Here is a 22,387-nt window from a genome sequence, read left to right on the forward strand (position 1 = left end):
AGTGTCTCCTTGTGTTTCTATACGACGCTTTATAAATCTGCCCCTTAAACTATGTTACCTATGAATATAATAATCCGGCTTTTGGCTATATTTAGTTCACTTTATTATTGTTTATGTGATCTGATTGGACTTATATTTTCTAATCTCATTTTAATACGGACCTTTTTTTTTTTTTTAATTTGACTAATCTTTGACAATATTTATATGCAAATCTATAAGTATAAAATATTTCAAATGAGGTCTTATTCGATTTACTACCTTCGATTTATATTAATTAGTTGCAATTTTGGAATATTTTATATCTCACAAATAATACCCCAAAGTTGCAACTAAAAAAAATCGAAGGTAGTATATTAATGTATATTATCTAATTATTTTTTAATTTTTTTAATAATATTTTTAAAGAGATTAAAAATTACAAATAAAATGATAAAGTCTAACCTTATCTTATTATTTTTTTTACATGAAATAATATGAACTTATTTTCTTACATTTATTTGATAAAAAATATGTAATAAGGTTATGAGATTAAGTGAACTAAACATAAGGCATGTTCAGCAGTAGCTTTAAGTGGTTTAGCCAAGTCAAATCAATACTTAATAAAACAATTTGTGTGTTTGGTAATTTAGCGATGGAAGCTAGGGGTTCGTTTGGCATTGCTGTAGTTTTCTGTTTTTTGGTTTTTTGTTGTATAAAAGTATATGATATATGTCACATAATGAATAAAAAATTATTTAAACTTATTAAAATCATAATAATTTTGAAAACTGGCAACAAAAAAGTGGAAACACTTTTTTTTTGTTTCTTGTTTTTGGTTTTTAGTTTTAAAAAAAAAAAACAGGAAACTAAAAACCAAAAATGATGCCAAACAAGCCCCTAATTGTTGTGGTTTTTTTTTCATATTTGAAGGTAACAACTAGTCAGTCACTACTATAACAAGCATTTATACTTAATTATTTATCATCACAGCTAACAACTTGTTAACAATTGACAATTACTCTCACAACTAACAACTAATTAATATCATACAAAGTAATTAACAGCTACCTCATCTACAACTATATTTTGCCAAATATGACCATAGCTAGTTGTATTGAATTAATATTCTCAACTTTTTTTTATTCTAAACTTTTTAAATAATTAGAAAGTAAAAGTGAGATATGGGAATTAAAAATAGAAGTAGTAGACAAAGCCAAGATGTGTAATTAATTAATAGTCCGAAATAAGCTTCATATCTTATTACGAAAAAGGATAGAGTGTAAGCTATAAACACTATATTTAAAACAATCAAAATAAACTTATAAGTGTAACTATTATTTTGATACAAAGTTAGTAGGATTATAATGATTTAGAGGTGAAGAGTAATCCATGGAATTGGTCTCTCTTTATGTTGTCTCAAAATAATTGGACATACATCACTAATATATACTAATTAAATTCTCATCCAATAATTGTATGGGTAATGATTTAATTAATGCTAATATTGTCTTACTATATCGAACCATTATATTAATAATTAAGCGTGGTGCATGCATGCATGAGCTTGAGTTCAATTACGTACGGACTAGTGAAGTACATATAATAATATAGATAGAGTGAGATAAGTGAGTGTATAGTACGAGTAGTATATAAGGAATTGATGTATGAACTTTCACTTCATGTATTTCTAAGCCATATTTGCCAAAAAAGAAAAAAAAAAGAGTAAGAAATACTTAAAGGCTCTTTATTAGTGGTAATCACCAAAGTATAATTCAGTAAACCTCTTAATTATATTCTTGACAAACATCATTCACTTTTATATATCCAGGTATGATGATCTATATCTTTCTCATTTACTTTATTATAGTATATGATGTGCTCTCTCTATTCCGAACTATTAATAACCACATCTATAAATATACTATTTATTTCAAATTGTTTCGCCTCAAAAAAGTTGTCTTTACATTAAGTTTTATTTGGAATGATTCTAATATGTCAAATTGAAACAAATAGATATGACATGACTAGTAGCTAGGAAATTTTTTCAGAAATGACCTTTTATTTTAACATTTTAATGGGATAGAACCTTAAAAAGAAATGACACTTAATTGGGACGTCAAGTTATTATTTTGTCGTTGATCAATCTGACAGGACCTTTGACCGGATTTCGTTGATTATGCTTTTTTTAGCAATAACTCCCATGAGAGTGACAAGTGACTTCAATTTTTCTTCTCTTCTTCCTCTAGCTAAACCACCATATCCGGTTGTTCACCACATCGACCATGTCCTACCACTATTAACCCACCATTCCACCACCATCCAATAGCAATCCTCTTCATAACCAAAAATTAATCACATGCAAAGTGTTTTTTTTTTTAATAAAAACATGTTGAGTCTATGCAAACAAAACAAATTATTAATATAATTATGTCAAATCTTTTGGAACAAAATAAATGATATTAATTTTCTAGCATCATATACCGTACTTATAATTTATTATTTCATAGTTTACTGAGAGTTTGTTTTGTACACCCGGATGTACCGTATACTCGAGGACATTTGCTCATTTAATCAACAAATGAGCAAATAATTATTAATAAATAAGCAAATTGTTGATTAAATGAGCAAATGACCCTTGGTGTATATAACAATTTCTACAGTTTACTAGTTGTAGGAATAATTGTTGCATTTTAACTCTTTTTTCTAATAAGATATACTTCCTAAGTAGTTTTGTGTTCCAGCTCAGTATGCCACTGCACATATATTGGATTTGTCACTAGTACGTAAAAAGTATTGATCATAAAGTACATACAAGTAGTTTAAAATAAAGATTGTAGTTATATTATGTTGTTGGTAACAACTCCACCTAAGATTAGTAACGGATCTAACAGAACTATTCTTTTTCATGATGTTTTATACTATTATAGATTATATTATTGTTATGCTCCCTTTTGATTTGTTTCACATCATTTTATATTCTATTTGAGTAATGACACAAAGTTACATACATAACTGCGGCCGGTTTACTTTATCAGAGGTTACTTGGTTAAGTGTTACTCGATCAGTTAGAGGTTACTCAGTTAGGGGTTACTCGGTCAGTGTTTGATGTGTGTCATCCGATTACACGGTATGACCAGCCACACAGAAAACGCGCTGGATCAACCTTATGTTAGTTTATGGCCTTACAAAATTTAAGATTAATTATGATCTCACAATTCACAAACAAAATAATTATGAAACTATGTTACATTGTTGCAAATCTCTCATGCTTATCATTAATCACAGGCCTAGTAGTCTAAGGAACATAGGTTGTTCTATACCTCTATGGCCAACAAATTTACATCAATATTTAATTTTTTTTTTTTAATTTAGTTGTCACATTACTAGTTAGTATCCGAAGTACTAATATGATAACTGTTTGTTTTTGGACATAGATAGTGGCAGTTAGCTTGCTTAGCTACGCTCAAAGCTCAACTACATTCGCGGGCTATAATTGTACCATGGGCCATTTCATATGTTGCCAAGGTTGTGGAGCTGTAATAAAATCAGGTTCTTTAGTGAAAGAAAGCACAAAACGTAAAATCTGCTGGAAATTCTGCAAAATTGTACTAAAAAATGTAGTAGCAGAACTTATAAAAGAGGATTGGAATCACAAAGATACTGCAATGTACTACAGAGGAAGACAAGGGCAAGTGAAAGGACAATTAATGGCAAATAATGTGCCAAATCTTTGTCGAACATGTATTAACAAATCCGAGGTTGAGGTTGAGGTTGAGGCTGAGGCTGAGGAGGCTGCTGCTGCTGCTGCCACGAAAAGAGAAGCTAAGGCTGCATTGGTTGTTGCTGCAAGGAAAAGAAAAGCCGAGGATATGGCTGTTGCTGCTGCTGCTGCTGCTGCTACGGCGAAAAGAGAAGCTGAGACTCGTGCATATTGCCTGATGCTGATGGTAGGGTGCTTCATTTGTGTATCAGTGAGTGTTGGTGTGTGTACTTGGTGTTTTATGAGGGGTTGATCATATGATAAATAATGTCTGAAGTATGTGGAAAGTCAGCTAAAAAATGTTCATCACATTTGAGTCATGTTATACATGACTAACAATCTGCACCACATACTGATGACTGTTACAATGTTGGCTTAATTAATTGATGGTCGTCTAATTGATCAACCATTTGTACGTGTGCCTTGGTTTGGTTCGATGTTCTTGGTTGTTTCTTTGAATATCATTGTACTATGATCAAGTGTTAGATATGCATTTTTTAATTATCATTGTAGTATTTATATTTGTTGTATAAGCTTATTAACTTAGTGCAATCGTACCATATATATGTCATACATGTTATTGGCTTCTTAGGTGTAATATTGTTCAACAACTATTGATTATTCATATAAAAAAAATGTGTTTCAATATGATATGAAAGGCGTTCAATAAAGTGTTGCACTTCTTTTTTTTTTTTTTTTTTTTTTTTTTTGTTATAGAGAAAGCTGTAAGAGGGACAAACATTGTAGACGTTGTTGGAGTTATGACAATAGTAATACAAATCGGAAGAAGTTATTACCGAGCTACCTAGAGCGCTATCGTTCTCTCGATGACAGTACACGAGAACAAGGCCGAGCTATAGCTCGCGGGTGAGCATGCAATAGCTCAGTTGCACACAAAGTTGCGGCAAGGCCGAGCTATAGCTTGCAAGTGGGTGAGTGATTCAGTTTCACACAAAGTTGCAATAAGGCCGAGCTATAGCTCGCAAGCGAGTGAGCGATAGCTCAGTTGCACACAAATCAAAGTTGTGACAAGGCTGACCTATAGCTCACTATCTCGCAAGCGAGTGAGCGATAGCTCAGTTGCACACAAAGTTGCGACAAGGCCGAGCTATGCTCACAAGCGAGTGAACGATCGTTGCACACAAAGTTGCGGCAAGGCCGAGCTATATTTCGCACGGGGGTGTGTGCGCAGCAAGCTAAGGCTGTTTGTGTGGTATGGAGTATAAAAAAAGATATTTATTTATTTATTTATTTATTTATTTTGTTTACTCGTATATATACCCTCATTGACCCTAAAATTGAGATATACAGTTTGTTATCTCTAAAACCCTACCTAAACAAATCAAACACAAATTAACCCTTTAGAGTTGTAACACGTGTCACATGTGACCTATTAAACAGGTTACCAACATGTCATGTTCCATACTTGGCAGATTTGGGTTAATAGTCATTTCATTTTGAAATAATTCAAAAATTATTTTATTTTTGAAAAACTACTTAAAGGCCGTGTTATTCTCGGTAAATTTTTCTAGGAAAATTTGCCAGGAAAAACCTTTTAAAGTGACCTTTTTGTCAGAAAAAAACCTTTTAAAATTTTTTTGGCCAAAGAAAACTTTTTAAAAAAATTTGTTGTTCAAGAAAGCCAAAACCCACTTTCCAACATTGACTCACAATTCTCCGGCGTTGACCACGTCTTTTACAACATGTGCCATGCACATAAACCTTCTTTTCCTAATTACACCCCACTTTGGCTAATTTCACACCTTTTTCCTCCAATTAAACACTCTCTCTCCTAGCGATCGGTAAAAAGTCTAGCACTTTCGCATATTATTCTACTACATATTTTTTTCCAGTTATTATAACAACAAACTTGATACCCGTTAATCCGTTATTCCTACCCTCCTAGTGCGACGATCCAACGCCGACGGAAAACTCCACCACTCCGGTTATCTCCTACTCTGAAATTTTGGACATTGATTATTTTTTTGGTGTTGGATTATTTTCTTTTAATTTTGACACAAATATCTCATTCTTCTGCAATCCCTAATCTGTGAAACAGTTCAAAATTTCTACTGCCTGCCAACTGTTTGTTAAAATGCCTCTTAGAACTTGAAAATTGTTTAATTCTAATTACTTCTGATTCTATTAATCATTTCTTAATTGGGGTTTTGCTGTTTAATTGTTTTTAGTGTTGCAGTTGTAATGGATAAGTACAGAGAAGTAAAGGTGACAAAATTTGAGGAATTTGTTGATCGTCGGTTGAAGCCTGATCTTGTTAAGGCCATTGCTGAAAGGTAACCCCTTTTGTTGAATTTATGTCTATCGATATTTTGAGCTGTAATTAGATGCTTATGATAGGAAAGAACTAGCCCTTTATGTGTTAATTTCAAAATTATGTTCCCACTATCTGAAAATTGGAAGATTCAAATAGGAAAAGTAGGGGAGCTTCAAATGGTTGAAATCAAATGTAAAAATTTGATGGGTGTATACTAATTTGATTGCTAAGCTATGGAAAATTTATTATGATATCGAGTTTGGCGTTGTTGAATGTTTATGATTCAATGAGAGAATTAGAAACTTGAGAACCAACATTATTTCCTTTATTATGGTGTGCCAACGTGTTCGTGTATCTGCTTGCAGGGACAAGATTTTTGAACGACAGAAGATATTGTATCCTTTTGCATTCAACTTACATGTTTGTCTTACCATTATAGTTTATGTTCTTGACCGTTTCTAGTGTAAATTTGTAAGTATCGAGTAAAGCTTTTACCTTTGATTTTGTGAGTCATTGATTTTTATGCATAGTTCAATAATGTTTTTGGAAGAGAAAAGCCTGTGAAAATGTACATATCTCTCATAGTCATCTCAATTATTTTGATCGTGCTTGTTCCATCAACTTTAAGTATTTGTTGCCCTTTATTTGTTTGAACAATAGCTCAGATTTGAAGAGGAACATACAGAATTTGGAAAAGAATAGTGTAAGCAGCCTCAAGACATTAGTTAATCTTGGATCTGAAGTGTACATGCAAGCGGAAGTGTAAGAGCTTGACCTGCCTTTCTGTCATATCTTATGAGCAAGTCCTGCTCCTTTGTCTCTTTCCTGGCCGTTGTTCATCCTAAGCACTTAATTATATATAAAGCTATATTATGAATAATACCATTTTTATTATTAATTTTTAATAATGTTTGTGGATATGTGCTTGCAGCCCTGACACACGCCGCATATTTGTAGATGTTGGATTGGGATTTCATGTTGAATTCACCTGGTCTGAAGCCTTAAATTACATCGCAGCAAGGGAGGAACGGCTAGCCAAGTAAAATAATCTTTTCTTTTTATAATCTATTTTAGTACAATCTTTTCTTTCTTGTCTGAAGACTTTGTTGTAGACAATAATGGTCAATATGAAAATGCTTTTGGTGGATATATGTAAGGTAGCAGTTATAGGGTTTTGCCATACATTGTTGGCTGGCTGTGGTCACAATTATTGGTGGCTTAGGTACTTTTTTTGCTCTCAACAACTACAAATGTTCCTTGTCAAGATGCTTCAATTGCTTATGATGTCATGTTAAACATTAACAATATCATCATCATTACCTAAATGCATTGAAAAAGGCTTCTGTTAGAGGCAGGGATAAAGTGGGTTGAATATGAGCAACCACTGGAACAAAAATGTGCTGTTTCTTCTATAACCATTCTGATATCATTGTCCACTATGACTATCACATTTAACTTTCGTGTTTGCTCCATTTGTAGGCAAATAGAGGAATATACTCGTATGATAGCATCAATCAAAGCTCAAATTAAGCTGGTATGCATATTTCTTGAACCATTTTTGTTGTTGCTTCTTAAGCTTGAGTAGCTATAATAGGATGGTTCACTTCTCAAAAGATCTTGAAATGAATAGTTGAACAATGTGCAATTATAACAGTGGCTCTCAACTAATTCATGCAGGTTTGTGAAGGGATACGAGAGTTGCTTCAGATTCCGGTGGAGTAATACCTTTTTTCTAGTGGTTCTTTTGAGGAATCTCTCCTGAAGTCCTGGACATATAGCATTATGGATGATCTACTTTCAGTCTGGAGTGAGCTTCTTTCAGGATTAATCGTTGGCACTTATCAAATCTCTAAAGTGATAGAAATGTAAAGATCAGAGCGAATGACAAAGTGATTATGTCTGCTAATTTAGGTTTTGTGATATTAGTTTGCTTGTTAGAAAAGCACCATATACATTTTTCTATCGATTCAATGAATAAAATGCCTTCTAGTGTGTTATAAATCCTTATCATTAATATGCCAGAGTTGAGTTTTCATATCCCATCACATTTATGAAACCAACTCAATGTATGTTATCTTCTAGAATTAAGGTCCTTTATTGACAGTAGTTACTTAAAAAAAAAATGAAAAAGCATTGCATACTACGTAGAATATAAAAGAAAATCCTATCTATGTGATTTCCAAATCTGCCCTTCTTTTTCGATGATAAAATGTCAAAATTTCTTATTTACACCCAGATACGTGAGATTGATTTTCATTGGGATAGATAGTTTTGGGTATTTTCAAGAAAGTATAATATTAAGACATTGGAAGTGGTTGTAACCCTGGATCAACTTTTTTTTTTGATGAAAAATCGTGCAGATCAGCTGTTAGAAAATCTGCATTTTGATTCAACTTTACAAGAGTAGTTGCATCCATGAAACAAATGTCTAAATTAGATTGAAAAAGGGGAATGTTTTCACGGTTCCTCTCGCCACAGGTCAGCATGATAGTTAATATCAGGAGCCATTTCTCCATGCTTCCTGCAAGAGTTTATACCTGACGACATCCCTGCCACATTTCCCCTTGGGCATCCAGTTAGGTTTCGACGAGGCAGATTCAATGCAAATGTTCTGAACATTGATCAAAGCTAGAGGTACACTCAGCTTATCCAGCTCATCATCACTGTTATGTGCTTTTCTTAGTAATGATGACCCGCTTCTCTTCTGAGCTTCTCCTAACAAACTCGAGAACAATGCAGCTGGAAGAGGTGAGTATACTACTGGTTTTGCAGCACAAGGAAAGCTTATAATATAATCATTTGTAGTCTCATGAGGATCCTGAGTAGAAAAAGAATAATTCAGCCAAGAAAATAGTGGAGAAAAGCTTACAGTTCAGCAAAGAAATATGTTACATAGAAGATTAGAAGAAGCAAGGGACTAACCTCAGATACAAAAGCCTCAAGAACTTCCATTGAAATGGGATCTGGTGAGAAATCATCTGGTTCAAAATTGGTGAAGACCCTTTTGAGAAGAGTTCCGCCAAACATTGGGCATACCTTAAAAGTTGTAACCCAAAATATCAGAACAAAGAATTTCAGCTGGTGAGTACAAACTTACAGGTTTATGTTCTGTTCTACCAATACAGGAGGAAATAAATGGCTAATATCTAATATATTAGAAGGGCGTCGCATTTAGCTATATGTTATGACCCCTAGAAACATCATTAGTTTAGGGCATGTGCATTATTACTGTCAGTTTCTGTATTTGAGCAAGCTGCAAGCCCTTAGCTAACAGTCTGTAACAGACGCCCTAATTTTGTAAAATCATCTAATTAGTGAAATAGGTATTTGGTTATTACAGTGTGTGAATTTTTCTTTCCAATGCCAGTTTTACTCACCTCCTTCCTTGTGGTGGCATCAGCAAGCATTCCAAGGGGAAGCCTCATAAGATCACCCAATGCGTTAAGGAGATGGAAAGCCTTGACGGCATCTTCTTCATTGGATTCATTTTGATCCTTTGATGGGTGATCATCTTCAAGACCAAAATAATCACTGAGCCATTTCGACCAGCTTCCAACCTGGTTACAAGTCAAGAAACCAAGCAACAAAGTCCATATCATTCAATCACTCTGTAAACATATGGAACAGAAACTACAAGAGGATCAGATACTACTGTAAGTTACTAACAGCATTTTTCAGTTGAGCACCAGCACCAAAACTTGATTTCCCTGCAGGAATGGGAAGGACTTTAAGTTCAGTGATGGGGTCTGACATTGGATCTGTTGGCATCTCTTCTGAATCACGAAGAATGGCATTAAACATCGCTACATCTAACCTATCCACCAAATGCTCCATTACCTAGAAAGCAAAACAAAAGTAAATATCACCACAGTTCTGATAGATGACATGCTAGTGTAAATGGTTGTGATATAACTGAAAAATCAGTGGAAACAAAGATAAGTACCATTTTTGACAACATTGGCAAGCAACCACAATCATGACCTCCAGCTCGAATGGGACAAAGCCGCTCACAAGCATCATGAAAAGCTTTCTTCCAGAGCTCTATTGAAAAAGTTCCTTGTTCTTGATCCCCTAAACCAAATTTCCATCTCTGAGTTTTCCTTGAGGTCAGCCTCTTTCCCTTTTTCTTCTTCTTTGCTGGCTGCATATGCGGGATAAAACTCTGTGGAAGTACACAAAATTTAGAAAAATAAGTACTTGATAGTGACATTTAACCTACAAGTGCTACAACAATATAAGAAGAATATCAATGGCACAAGTTGTACTGAAAGGATATAGGCAAAACCTGCCACCATATGCCCTCAACAATGCGAAAGAAGATCCAAGCTTCGACCTTCTCTAATGCCATGATGAATGTATGTGGATCTTCCCAATCACCCAAGCTATCTATTGAGTCATTTGAGGAAGATTTTTTCTCTGACTTTTTTCTTCCAGATTTAGTATCAGCGCGAATTGGTTCAGGGAGAGAAGGGAGATCTTCAGTTACTTGGCTCACCATAGATCTTAGTATTATCGTGTTTGATAACCAAAAAGTCAGCCTGTACATCAGCAAAGCATTCCAACACAAGGTCGTTCCAGTTCAAATCAGTAAAAATCAGTTTTATCAGGGGGAGTCAAGCAAATTCAACCACAAAAATTGTAACAAAGAAATGTTCAACAACATGAAATTTGAGGAATGGTAATACATGGTTTTATTTCTCGGTTTAGTTCATACCTTGTAACATCATTTCCACAAGCCTTAGAAACCATAACAACTCCTGAAACTATTGTTCTAGCAGAACTTGCTCTGTTAGTTTGTGATTCCATTCTGCAGACATGACGATAAAACCTTGCAAGCCTTCTAGCCGGTGCATGGACCTTCCTTTTAGAGTTCAGATGCTCGGCTATCACTGAATACAGTCCAATCTCAAGTGCAGCAGCTTCTCTTAACTCTTCCTCGAGCATCTTAATTTTAGACTCGAGTTCAGGTTTATTATCTGATTTTACATTCTTCTTTTCTTTCTTGTCACCTTTTCCCTGACTTTTGGTATCAACTTGCACCTCTTTTACAGAACTCTCTTCCTTTTCCCTGTCAAATAAATGCAAAGGAATAGGAGGACCATTGGACCTTGGAGAATCAGTCGGAAGTCTGACAGATTTTATGTGCTTCAATTTATCACCAAAACCTTGCAGATCAAGCCCCTTTTTCCCAAATTTTAGAGTGCTAATACTTCTAGAGGTCTGTTTTCTTGTTGTAGCCACTTCTGAGAATTTGCCAAACACATTAGTATTGCTTTCTAAGCTCCTCCTTCCATAGGCCCAATCATCTTCTCCACTATGCGTGTGTTCCTTTTTCTCTGTCGAACTCCTTGTCCTTCCTTCATCATTTTCAGGTACCTCTGCAGCACCCCCTAGCTCCGAATTCAGACCCACCTACAAAATTTCAAGGTTCAAACTCATAAATTTAAGTTACATTTTCTTTCCTGCTAATCAAGATATACTAGAAATATGGCTCTCATTACAGCATAAAACAACATAGAAGCATTATACATTTATACCAAGGCAAAATAAACAGATTCATCATTCTAAAACTTGAAAACACAATGCTATATACAATACACTTATTTACCAGTATAACAGATGAAATAAGACTACAAAAAAGAAGCTGCAAAATACTTACATTGACAAAGTTAAGCATTTCATCCATCTGAAAAGCAGAATTCCCTGCACGAAAACTCGAAGTCCTAGAAATAGCAGATGCATATCCGTCATCATCAGTAACAGAAGCAGGCTCAGATTCATTATCATCACCTTGCTCGCTCATCATTCGTAACACAGACTCAATCCCTTCATTGTCAAAAGGCTGAATCTGAACATAAAGGAGAGGCAGAGCATTAGCACCTTTCGAAACCTTTTTAGTAATAACGATTGGTGCTGTCATTGCCTGAACATCTCTGATGATCCCAAATTCTGCAAGGTTAATAACAGCAGTACCTAAAAGTTGACCTTTTACAGCTTTATCCTTTTTTGGCTCATACAAGTGAAACTCCAAGTTATTCTTCTGAAAACCATGATTATGATTGTTATAACTGTCTTTGCTCGTTAATGTGACCGGGAGTTTAAAGAACTCGTTGAACTCGATTTTCCCATCTTCGAAACCATTAAGGGAAGGCACACCAGGAGGTAAAAACCCGGAATTTTGCTCACCATTTTCCCATTGGATTAACACAGTTTGTACAGAACATAATGCAACTGAGGGCGGCCAAGGCTTGATCTCGAGTACACTTACAATATAGTCGACTTGAAAACAATTTCCCTTCTTCTTCTTCTTTCCTAGCAACATTACTATGATTTTACAAGAACAACAAATGAAGAAATAACCAATGTAGCTAAAAATCAAAAAAATGAACAAAAGTTGGAAATTTGGATTGAAAATTCTAAGAAATTTTTTATGTTTAAAAGACTAAATGATATTTATAAAATGAAAAATGCCGGTATCAGCGGAAATTATTGAGCCTTCCCATGTCTCATCTGTGAAACAGACTTCAGTGCACGTATCCCTCAACTATTTCATCTTAAAACATAAAATATTGTTATTGTATAGTTTTAATTTAATTTAATGGCCTTGGAATCTATACTATGGTCAAACTTTATATTATACAAAGTTACTTTTCTTTCTTCAGATTACGTTAATTAACTACTTATTCTTTAGTTTAAAAACAAAAACTTTTGTTAGATTCAACTTATTTCAATTCCGACATACTTGGCCATGTTTTTGCTAAACAACATGTGTTATAGTCCTGTTATTGTTTGTAGTTACATAATACAACATCGAAATGGAGGTAGTTAAAAAAATTATATTTTTATAATACACATTTAGTAACATCTATCCATATACAAAATAACACAAAAAAATGGTTAAAATACGGGTTAAAAGTCAAAAGTATGCTTAGTAACTATATCAGGATACTGGAAGTAACATTTTAGAAAACCGGTTTCCCAGATATCATTTAAAACTATATCAGGACACTGGAAGTAACATTTTAGAGAAACGGTTCCCGGGACATCATTTAAAGATATACGCACGATGGATTAAGTAGGACTCCAGATTAATTTAAACAAATGGAGAAATGTACAATGATATACATAGAGAATTAAATAGAAACTGAGGGTGTGGCACCTTTTGTAATTGAAATCCTGCCAAAGTTAGGTCATTTACATTCTTGTTGGGTATGGACAATAAATAAGACTGATGAGACAATGACTTCACTCAATTACTTGGATTTCTGTCGTCTGTATCAATTTTTCATCAGAATTCAGAAACTGAGGGCCAGCCATAAAATGAGTCTTCTTTGATAATTCCATAAAACATTGAGTCAGTATATATGATCGAAATAGTCTGTTTTTAGTTTATGTGGTCAGAAGCTGAAGCGGTAGAAGATTTGAGATTGATGGTAAAAATAAAAAATTAAAACTGTAAGAAAGATATTTCTTTTTTACCCAACAAAAAATCTGTAAGAAAATCTGAGTAAGAAGGACTATATTGGCAGTTATAGTAGAGGAAATCTGGCACTATCTGTGTGCAAGAATTTGAATGGCAAGGTGGGGCGGAAAGGAGCAATCGCGGCTGTTGTGTTTACTGTGGAAGAATTTGAATGGCAAGGTGGGGCGGGAAGGAGAAATCGCGGCTGTTATGTTTACTTTGGAACAATTTTTACTTGAGAGTGTTAGGGAGTTGGGATTGATGAGAAAAAATATTTACAGGGTATCTTCCTGTATATTTCTAATATCCTGCAGTGAATTTTCTTGCATTCGGGGAATCTGTTAAATTTGACTGTATTCGGGAACAGGTATAGAGCTATGCATCTATCCCGGTTACACCCTTTGATGAGCCAATGCACATGCAATCACCAGAATCCAAGGGATCACAACATCAAAACTAGTGGCCGAGGGAATTCTGTCTCAGGATCATATTACAGTTTAAAGACTTGAAACATCCAATAAAAAGCTACAAATTTAAGTATTCTAATTTCCCCTCGAAGGTTTTCCGCAAAACTTTGACACCAGCTGCCAAAAAAAATTAAGATTGATCTGATACGCTATGAAAAACAAGGATTCTAAAAGCATGGTCTTAAGAAATGTTTTGCATTGCCTTACACCAGAAAACAACATGAACAATATAAAAAAATTTGTGTCCGTCCAGACACATTCAAAAAGTATGGAGTTATTGCGATAAAACGAATACAGCCATATTGTTGATACATCTTCAAAACGAAACAAATTACTGGGACATACATGTACTTGAGCTACCTCCTGGATTATACTTAGAGGGCAATCCCTTACAATCTCTTATTTCAACAATTATCCAAGAATTGAAGGTCTCCTGTATCAAATGTGACAGAACAATGTCAACCAATATGAAAACCACAGCTGAAGCATTTCAAGCAAACAACTCCTGAAACCAGCACTGTTTAGCTGGACAGAAATAATGTGACATCTTTTATTTTTTATTTTTTTTTAATGGATGTGACACTTGGTATCATATAGGAGAGATTTTTTTTTTCTTCCCATTTTCGTATCGTTATGTGGGAAATTGTTTTCCGTGTTTTAAAGGGGTGACATGGACTCTTTCCTCTCAACCTTTACCATATAGAAGTACAAAGGAAAGACTAGAAGAGAAGCTCGAGGCATATGTCCCTTCTTTTAGAAAGGCTTATGCTTTAAACCCATACAAAAAGATGCATTGAAATACAAATTAGGTAGGGGAATAACAACATTGCACATGAAAAGGAAATTTTTTTTTTAACTGAAATCCTTGCATATAGAAAACATTGAAACAGAGCCCACTGCCCACATTTTAAAAGATATGGTTTAATACTGTGTAGAAACTATAGAAAATAGCCCTCTCAGAATAATGAATTTCGTCATTATCTGCATGCATGAAAAAATGACCAGCAAAGAGAAGGCTCAAACCTGCATAAGATAATCTAAGCAGCAGCCTCAAGCAGACCTCTTTTTTCAGCCTCGAGCAACTCCCTGGCTGCATGATCTTTGATCCTTCTCTCTAGCTCTGGCCGGAAATGCCTAATAAGACCCTGTACAGGCCATGCAGCAGCATCACCTAAAGCACAAATGGTATGCCCCTCGATCTGCTTTGTTAACTCTTGAAGCATATCAATCTCCTCCAACTTTGCATTTCCTACTTTCAACCTCTCCATAATCATCCATAGCCACCCTGTTCCTTCTCTGCATGGAGTACATTGACCACAACTCTCGTGCTTGTAAAAATATGATAGCCTTGCTATTGCGTCAACAACATCAGTAGATTTATCCATCACAATTACAGCAGCAGTCCCCAAACCAGATTGAACAGCCTTAAGAGCGTCAAAATCCATCAGCACATCATCACACAAGTGTTTAGGAAGCAAGGGGACCGAAGAACCCCCGGGAATCACTGCAAGTAAATTGTCCCATCCACCTCTCACTCCACCACAGTGCCTCTCAATCAGTTCTTTCAAGGGGATGCTCATTTCCTCTTCAACTGTGCAAGGCTTGTTGACATGACCCGAAATGCAGAATAGCTTAGTCCCTGAATTGTTCTTCCTGCCAAAACTAGCAAACCATTCAGGGCCGCGCCTTAGAATGGTGGGGGATACAGCAACTGTCTCCACATTTGTGACGGTTGTAGGACATCCATAGAGTCCAGCATTAGCAGGGAAAGGAGGCTTCAATCTCGGTTTTCCTTGCTTCCCTTCAAGACTCTCCAAAAGTGCAGTCTCTTCACCACAAATATAGGCACCAGCACCATAATGAATATAAACATCAAAGTCATAGCCAGATCCACATGCATTCTTGCCCAAAAGCCCAGATTCATAGGCTTCTTTCCTCGCCTTCTGCAGATTCAAACGTTCGTTAACATACTCACCTCTTATATATATGTAAGCGGCACTGGCCCTCATTCCTACCCCCGCAATTAGGCAACCCTCAAGTAACTTGTGAGGATCATGCCTCATAATTTCTCTGTCCTTGCAGGTTCCAGGTTCACTTTCATCTGCATTGACAACAAGGTACGAGGGACGACCATCAGATGCTTTTGGCATGAACGACCACTTGAGACCTGATGGAAATCCAGCACCACCACGTCCACGGAGACCAGACTTTTTCATTTCATTGACTATCCAGTCAGAACCCTTCACAACTAAGTCCTTTGTTCTATGCCAGTCACCACGTTTCATAGCACCTTTAAGAAAGGGGTCATGCAGCCCATATAAATTAGTGAAAATACGATCCTCATCTTTCAGGCCACCAAAATGAGTTTTCTCTGGAGGAGGAGGAGGGGGAGGAGGCTGAGGGGTACTGGATGTTGAAGCAGCCTGGGTGTTGAACAATCTGCTATAGCCAACTCCCCAGCTGTCACAGTGGCGCTGAATTTGCCCTATTCTTTGAAGATTAAGAATGCCCCTCAGGGGTGCCTGTGAAAAAGTATGTTTAAGGTCAGATGAAAGGGTCATGGAAGCTGCTTATCATTTAGAAATCACGGCATTAAGAATGAACCTCAAACTACTTTAATTACAAAAATACTGCTATGATCATGAAGCACCTTGATCCAATTTCATAAACCAAGAACAAACATTTTTATAGAGCTTTAACTTCTTATAGCTAGAAAACGAAACAGATGGTCATCTTCATGACCTAGATATTATCTTTCAAGCCAAACTACACAACACTCCTTTTCATTTCCATTAATGAAATCACTATAGGCTCATTCTCTTGATTAAATAAACAATCCTTTCGTCAATGTGTAAGGTGGATAAGAAAATCTTCAACCAGCAATCCACTCTACTAAGCTCAATTCTTGCATCTTAGTATTTGTTAGATGTGTGCTATCAACTCTACAGAAGGATCACCGTCTAAATACTATAGTGTGATCGCAAAACCTTAAGGCTAACAAAGTAACATTCTTGTATTATGCATTTTCAAAGTACTACTTATTAACATCATTGTCCAAAGATAAATTCAATAACAATCCATTTTGCAAGATCTATAAAGTAGCTCAAAAACATACTTTAATCACCTACCACATTATAAATGACCCTTACATTAGGAATTCCCCTCGTGAGGAGGACTTCCTAATGATTATTTTCCTTACCTTTATAAACAATATACTACCTCTGTTTCATATTATGTGCAACATTTATCAAAAATGGTTGCTACACATTATGTGCAACACATGCATCATTATCTTTCTCTCTCCATTCAACACTTACACACAAATTTTGTCTAGGAGTCCGTGCAAGCTCATTTGTTGCGCATAATAATAATATAGAGGTAGTAAATGACCCTAGAAGTTCCCTTGAATCAAACAATGAGGTGCCACAATTTTGTAGACAACTATCATGATTCCTAAAATTTCATGATTCATTCATTTCAATCCAAATACTGCAAATTATATTTCCAACCTTCTCGTGCTTTAATGATCTATATTTCAATACACTTCTGATACCAAAGTAACATGGGAAAAAATGACAATGTTCCCAGATAGATGAAGAACAGAATAGCCAAGTAATGTCATCTTTCTTCCTAATTAGGAAGGCGCAACATCATTTTCACCTCGAGCAATTAACCATTTTTCTAACACTGAAAGGTTAACTTAACTATATTGATTAAACCAGCTCAAATTCATTAATATTTTGTAACCCATATAATCGCGAAAAATGCAGCAATAGTTCATGGTATCCAAAACCCAATATTTAAATTATGATCAAACAAGCTCAAATCAACTAATCATCCATTTAATCCCTAAAAAATGCGGCTACTGCCCATCATCCATAAAACCCCAAAAAATACCTAAATCGAACAACACCAACATTATAATAAGCAAAAACAACGCATTTCAAAGCAAATTCATAAAAACCCCACTAAAATTAATCTTATATAAGATCTAAATGCAACCAAAATTAACCTCAGAAACCCCAAATCACACCATTAATCAATACAAAACCAAACAAACAAAAATTGGAAATTGATGGGGAAAACCCCATCAAAAAATACAAATAAAAATGCGCAAGAAATAATTGAAAAGAAACAACTTTAAGAAATTCAAATGACAAAAAAGCGTACCATATTAGCAGCAAGATGAAAGCTTGAATTGTGGGTGAATTTGCGATTCAGCAGATTTGACTGTGCGTTCTTCGAATAATAAGAGTTTAAAGAGGAGAGAGAAAGAAAGAAGAAGAAAATGATCTGGTGTGAGAGGGTATGCTTTATGAAACGTGGAATTGGGAGAGTCGTTTTTTGTTTACGACGATGTTGAGTGATTTTGACGGCTGTGATTAATGGCGGTGTATTATGATGTGATGATCGAATGGTCCACGTTGCTTTGTATTTTATGGGCTCACCTTAATTTTGGATTTGGGTTTATTATTTGGTCTTTTTGTTGATGGGCTGGATATTGTGCCCATAAAAATTTATACCTCTAGCCTTTGGGTATATGTTTGCAATTGTTGATCGGCAATTTTCATTATACACTCGGGTATTCGGTTCGTGATTCGTGTTTTTTTTTATATGAAGTAAAGTGTTACATTAGAAATGTGAGATGCTTATACTGCGATGGATGTGTAGTCATACAAGAAAGAGTCAGTTGAGGAATGAGATGATTCAGAAGAAAGTAGGGATTACATCAATTGAGTACAAGATACGAGAGAATAGCTTAAGATGATTCGACTACGTAAGAAGGAGACCAATTGAGGCTCTGATAAGAAGGCTTGAGGAATTGCAAAGTGTCAGAATCGCGGGGGTAGGGGGAAGACCAAGGAAAAACTTAGAAGAGACCAGAGGGTGATTGAGAGTGATATGAGTATTTTGGGAGATGAGGAAGATATGGTGTTAACTAGAGTAGTGTAGAGGGAGAAAGTTCGTGTTTTTATATATATACTTTGTTTATTTTATTTACAAATTTATTGATTTTGTCATTATTTTTTTACTCACACATTTTTACCATAGCTTTAAAATTTCTTAACTTTTATTCTGAAGGCTTTGTTTGGTTGACATGGGAATTAAATTCCCATAGGAAATTTCATTTCATGGGAAGTTATTTTCCTTGTGAAATTCCTAGGAATTTCCTAAATTTGTTTGGTTGGCAATGTGGGAATTTAGAAATCCCATGAATTTTGATTGACCTAAAGGGGGCTAGGTAATTTACTTCCCTTGTCTTGTAGGAAGTAGGGCTGTTCAATTTCGGATATCCGATCCGATCCGAAAATTCGGATATCCGAAATTTTCGGATTGGAGAAATTGCGATCCGAATCCGATCCGAAATTTTCGGATATCCGAATTTCTGGATCGGATATCCGGATTTTCGGATATCCGAATTTCCGGATCGGATATCCGGATTTTCGGATTGAATAGTCGGGTTTTCGGATCGGGTAGTTAAAATTTTCGGACAAAATCCGATCCGTATCCGATCCGAAAATCCGAATTTTTTTCGGATATCCGATCCGAAATATCCGAAACCTTAAAAACCGGATCGAATATCCGAAATTTCGGATCGGATCATCGGATTTTCGGATCGGACATTTCGGACCGGATATTTTTGAACACCCCTAGTAGGAAGTTGAAATTCCCATGAATTTTCACTTCCCTCATTTTTGCTTTTTTTGTGTCAACAAAATAACTCCACAATTTCTCAAATCCCATAAATTTCCACCTCCCTCATTTTATGTTGTCAACCAACAACTCCTTAGTTTTCTTTTAAAACTCTCTTAATTTAACTTGAATGCCTTTACTTTTTCTCACTTTACACACCTTTTTACAAACTTTTTCAACCGTTATTCTTGTGATATCCCTTTTTCATTTTGCGGAATGTATCTTTATTACTTCTTTATAACAATTCATTTTAGCTGACCTTAAATCATTTACACATTATATACGTGTATAATAAACTTTGGTGTAGAGGTGATCATGGATGGCTATCTTAGGGCAATGTATTAGAGTGGACTTGTGTTCAAGTTAAATATTATGCACCCCATAATGAATCTGGATTTTCAAGCCTTTTTAATTTTATGCCACAATGAAAATTTAACCAAAATTTTGTTAAGGAATGGTAATAAAAGGATAAAATAATATACATCTATGTATTTCATTTTATATTAAATAGTGTTACGTTCTTTTTTGTTTTTTTTTGAAAACCCCTTAAGGGAGACACTTAAATTAATAAATCAGAGTGAGCTACATCAAGAACACAACTCGGAAAATCGTCGTACCACACTCTTTGACCCAAATCCCAAGGTTGAAAATGGGCCAAAACGTGAGCCACCTTATTGCCACTATGCCTCACAAAAGACCAAACTACACTATCAAAAGAAGAACATAAACTAGAAATATCATCTAAGATGAGATGAAAGAAACTAGACCCTTGAGAAGAGCCCTGTAAAGCCTGGACAACAGCAAGACAGTCGCTTTCGACAACCACCCTCCTCTTCCCCGCGTCTTCAGCCAGCTTCAAGCCCCACCACACCGCCTTAGCCTCAGAAATTTTCACATCCCACCTCTCACTACACTGCACCACCGAACAGCCCAGCAAACTGCCATCACAGTCACGCATAACAGCCCCAAGCCCACACCCAAGACCACTCACTACCCCTGCATCTGTATTTACTTTAACCCACCCAACATCAGGTAGCTTCCAGCAAGCATCACTACTAATACGCAATGCATACGCCACAGTGTTCTCAGGCTCCAACTTCTTGCCTTCAATCAGGGCTGAATTACGCTCCCCCCAAATTGCCCAACATAAAGTAATCACATTTGACAAATCCTCCTCATCCAACTCGGTAAAACACCACTCCCACCAGTCCAACACACACCTAAATCGCTGAGCAAAGACAAATTCGTAAGAGCTCTTACTCCAAATTTCTTGAGCTAAAGCACACTCTTTCAAGGCATGAATAACCGACTCCTCAGGGCAATTACATAAACCACACGACGCATCAAAATCACGTAGCCTGCGATTCAAAGCAACACGGGTAGGCAGAGCATCTTGACAAGCTCTCCAAGCGAAAACCTTCACCCTCGGAAGCACTTTCAGGTTCCATATTTTCTTCCAAATATGGCGGGGGTTTGAAGTAGTCACCTCCACCTTATCCCAATCATCATTAAATAGTGCCCTGTAAGCCGATCGAACCGAGTAATTGTCGTCCTTTTCTAAATCCCAGCATAGGCAATCATCTGGCAGCCTCTCACTCAAAGGAATACTCAAAATTCGATCACAATCCAGAGGTAAAAAGGTGTTTGACACTGCAACACAATCCCAACACTTCTTATTGACATCAATTAAATCCCCCACCTCCAAATCCACATTCGTTGTACCCCTTGGTGAAAGCACCATTCGAGTCTGAGTATTCGGAATCCATGGGTCTCTCCATACCTTAATATTTGCTCCATTCCCAACTCTCCATCTCATACCCCTCCTCAACACCCATTTAGCTTCCCAAATCCCCCTCCAAGTATAGGACGGATTAGTACCCAGATTAGACTCCAGAAAAGACCTCGTAGGATAGTACTTGCCTCTGAAAATCTGCTCAATCAAACTACCGGGTTTAGTCACTAATCTCCAAGATTGCTTCCCCAAGAGCGCCCAATTAAAAAATTTGAAATCCCGAAATCCCAAACCTCCATCCTCCTTCCTCCTGCAGAGCTTCTTCCAAGCAACCCAGTGTATTTTTCTTTCCCCTTGTTTTTGTCCCCACCAAAATTGAGCCACTAGAGACCGGAGTTCATCACAAAAAGAGGATGGAAATTTAAACACGCTCATCGCATAGGTAGGGAGAGATTGGGCCACCGCCTTTATCATAACCTCCCTACCCGCCTTTGATAAAACCATCCCCTTCCAACCTTGAAGTTTCTTCCAGAGCTTCTCCTTAACTCCTCTCGTGATCACCTTTTTCGATCTCCCTACAACCGTCGGACAAACCTAAATAGCGATCATGTACATCCACCAACCGAACCCCAAGACTATCTGCAAGCTCAATACAACGATTTTGCACCACACCCTTACTAAAAGAGACCGTAGCCTTATCAAAATTCACCTTTTGCCCCGACGCCATTTCATACAAATCAAGAACACTCTGAATCGACCCAACATCCTCTAGAGAAGCCTTCGAAAAGATGATACAATCGTCGGCAAATAGAAGATGATTTATTGAAGGAGCAGCTGGAGCAATTCTAATACCCCGAAGACTACCACATTATTCCGCCCTCCGCAATAAATGAGAAAAAACCTCCGCACATAAAATAAAAAGATAAGGAGACAACGGGTCACCCTGTCGAATCCCTCTCTCCGGCACAAAGTCATCAGTAGGTTTCCCATTTATCAAAATAGAGAAAGAAACCGATCG

At 36.2% G+C, this 22,387-nt stretch overlaps 4 protein-coding genes across 6 annotated transcripts; 2 read left to right on the forward strand and 2 right to left on the reverse strand.

The window, feature by feature from the left end:
• Window positions 1-1,567: 1,567 nt before the first annotated feature.
• Window positions 1,568-4,343, forward strand: LOC110712561. The gene is made up of 2 exons (XM_021891029.1): window positions 1,568-1,807; window positions 3,414-4,343. Exon 2 carries the CDS (start codon window positions 3,480-3,482, stop codon window positions 3,990-3,992), a length of 513 nt encoding a protein of 170 aa, XP_021746721.1. The 5' UTR covers window positions 1,568-1,807; window positions 3,414-3,479; the 3' UTR covers window positions 3,993-4,343.
• Window positions 4,344-5,482: 1,139 nt separating this feature from the next.
• LOC110712419 (protein UXT homolog) lies at window positions 5,483-8,015 on the forward strand. Of its 3 annotated transcripts, none has more exons than XM_021890882.1 (7): window positions 5,483-5,684; window positions 5,937-6,033; window positions 6,380-6,409; window positions 6,675-6,776; window positions 6,946-7,053; window positions 7,494-7,548; window positions 7,692-8,015. In XM_021890882.1, the coding sequence occupies exons 2-7, from the start codon at window positions 5,942-5,944 to the stop codon at window positions 7,734-7,736; spliced, it is 432 nt and encodes a 143-aa protein (XP_021746574.1). In that variant the 5' UTR covers window positions 5,483-5,684; window positions 5,937-5,941; the 3' UTR covers window positions 7,737-8,015. The 3 variants fall into 3 exon arrangements, with proteins under 3 accessions (XP_021746574.1, XP_021746575.1, XP_021746573.1); XM_021890881.1 differs by having other exon boundaries at window positions 5,486-5,684; window positions 5,929-6,033; XM_021890883.1 differs by lacking the exon at window positions 6,380-6,409 and having other exon boundaries at window positions 5,929-6,033.
• A 311-nt stretch (window positions 8,016-8,326) lies between these two features.
• On the reverse strand, window positions 8,327-12,580 carry LOC110712418. Its single transcript, XM_021890880.1, has 8 exons — window positions 11,674-12,580; window positions 10,729-11,426; window positions 10,300-10,552; window positions 9,958-10,176; window positions 9,681-9,851; window positions 9,392-9,571; window positions 8,937-9,050; window positions 8,327-8,832 (listed from the first exon to the last, which is right to left on the reverse strand). The coding sequence occupies exons 1-8, from the start codon at window positions 12,334-12,336 to the stop codon at window positions 8,512-8,514; spliced, it is 2,619 nt and encodes an 872-aa protein (XP_021746572.1). The 5' UTR covers window positions 12,337-12,580; the 3' UTR covers window positions 8,327-8,511.
• Window positions 12,581-14,108: 1,528 nt separating this feature from the next.
• LOC110712581 (NADH dehydrogenase [ubiquinone] flavoprotein 1, mitochondrial) lies at window positions 14,109-18,376 on the reverse strand. The gene is made up of 3 exons (XM_021891049.1): window positions 18,114-18,376; window positions 14,967-16,465; window positions 14,109-14,376 (listed from the first exon to the last, which is right to left on the reverse strand). The coding sequence occupies exons 1-2, from the start codon at window positions 18,114-18,116 to the stop codon at window positions 14,981-14,983; spliced, it is 1,488 nt and encodes a 495-aa protein (XP_021746741.1). The 5' UTR covers window positions 18,117-18,376; the 3' UTR covers window positions 14,109-14,376; window positions 14,967-14,980.
• Between the last annotated feature and the right edge of the window lie 4,011 nt (window positions 18,377-22,387).

This window comes from Chenopodium quinoa, unplaced genomic scaffold (assembly GCF_001683475.1).
Source record: "Chenopodium quinoa cultivar QQ74 unplaced genomic scaffold, ASM168347v1, whole genome shotgun sequence".
Taxonomy (NCBI): domain Eukaryota; kingdom Viridiplantae; phylum Streptophyta; class Magnoliopsida; order Caryophyllales; family Amaranthaceae; genus Chenopodium; species Chenopodium quinoa.

What these genes read in the sequence shown, in the direction of transcription:
- LOC110712561 (XM_021891029.1), top strand. Translation starts at nt 3,480, where the DNA reads ATGGGCCATTTCATATGTTGCCAAGGTTGTGGAGCTGTAATAAAATCA.
- LOC110712418 (XM_021890880.1), bottom strand. Translation starts at nt 12,336, where the DNA reads ATGTTGCTAGGAAAGAAGAAGAAGAAGGGAAATTGTTTTCAAGTCGAC. An exon ending in AAATGCTTAACTTTGTCAAT is followed by an intron (nt 11,427 to 11,673) that starts GTAAGTATTTTG and finishes GAAATTTTGTAG; the next exon opens with GTGGGTCTGAATTCGGAGCT. An exon ending in GTGCTCAACTGAAAAATGCT is followed by an intron (nt 9,572 to 9,680) that starts GTTAGTAACTTA and finishes ACTTGTAACCAG; the next exon opens with GTTGGAAGCTGGTCGAAATG.
- LOC110712419 (XM_021890882.1), top strand. Translation starts at nt 5,942, where the DNA reads ATGGATAAGTACAGAGAAGTAAAGGTGACAAAATTTGAGGAATTTGTT. An exon ending in TTTGAACGACAGAAGATATT is followed by an intron (nt 6,410 to 6,674) that starts GTATCCTTTTGC and finishes TTTGAACAATAG; the next exon opens with CTCAGATTTGAAGAGGAACA. An exon ending in GTGTACATGCAAGCGGAAGT is followed by an intron (nt 6,777 to 6,945) that starts GTAAGAGCTTGA and finishes ATGTGCTTGCAG; the next exon opens with CCCTGACACACGCCGCATAT.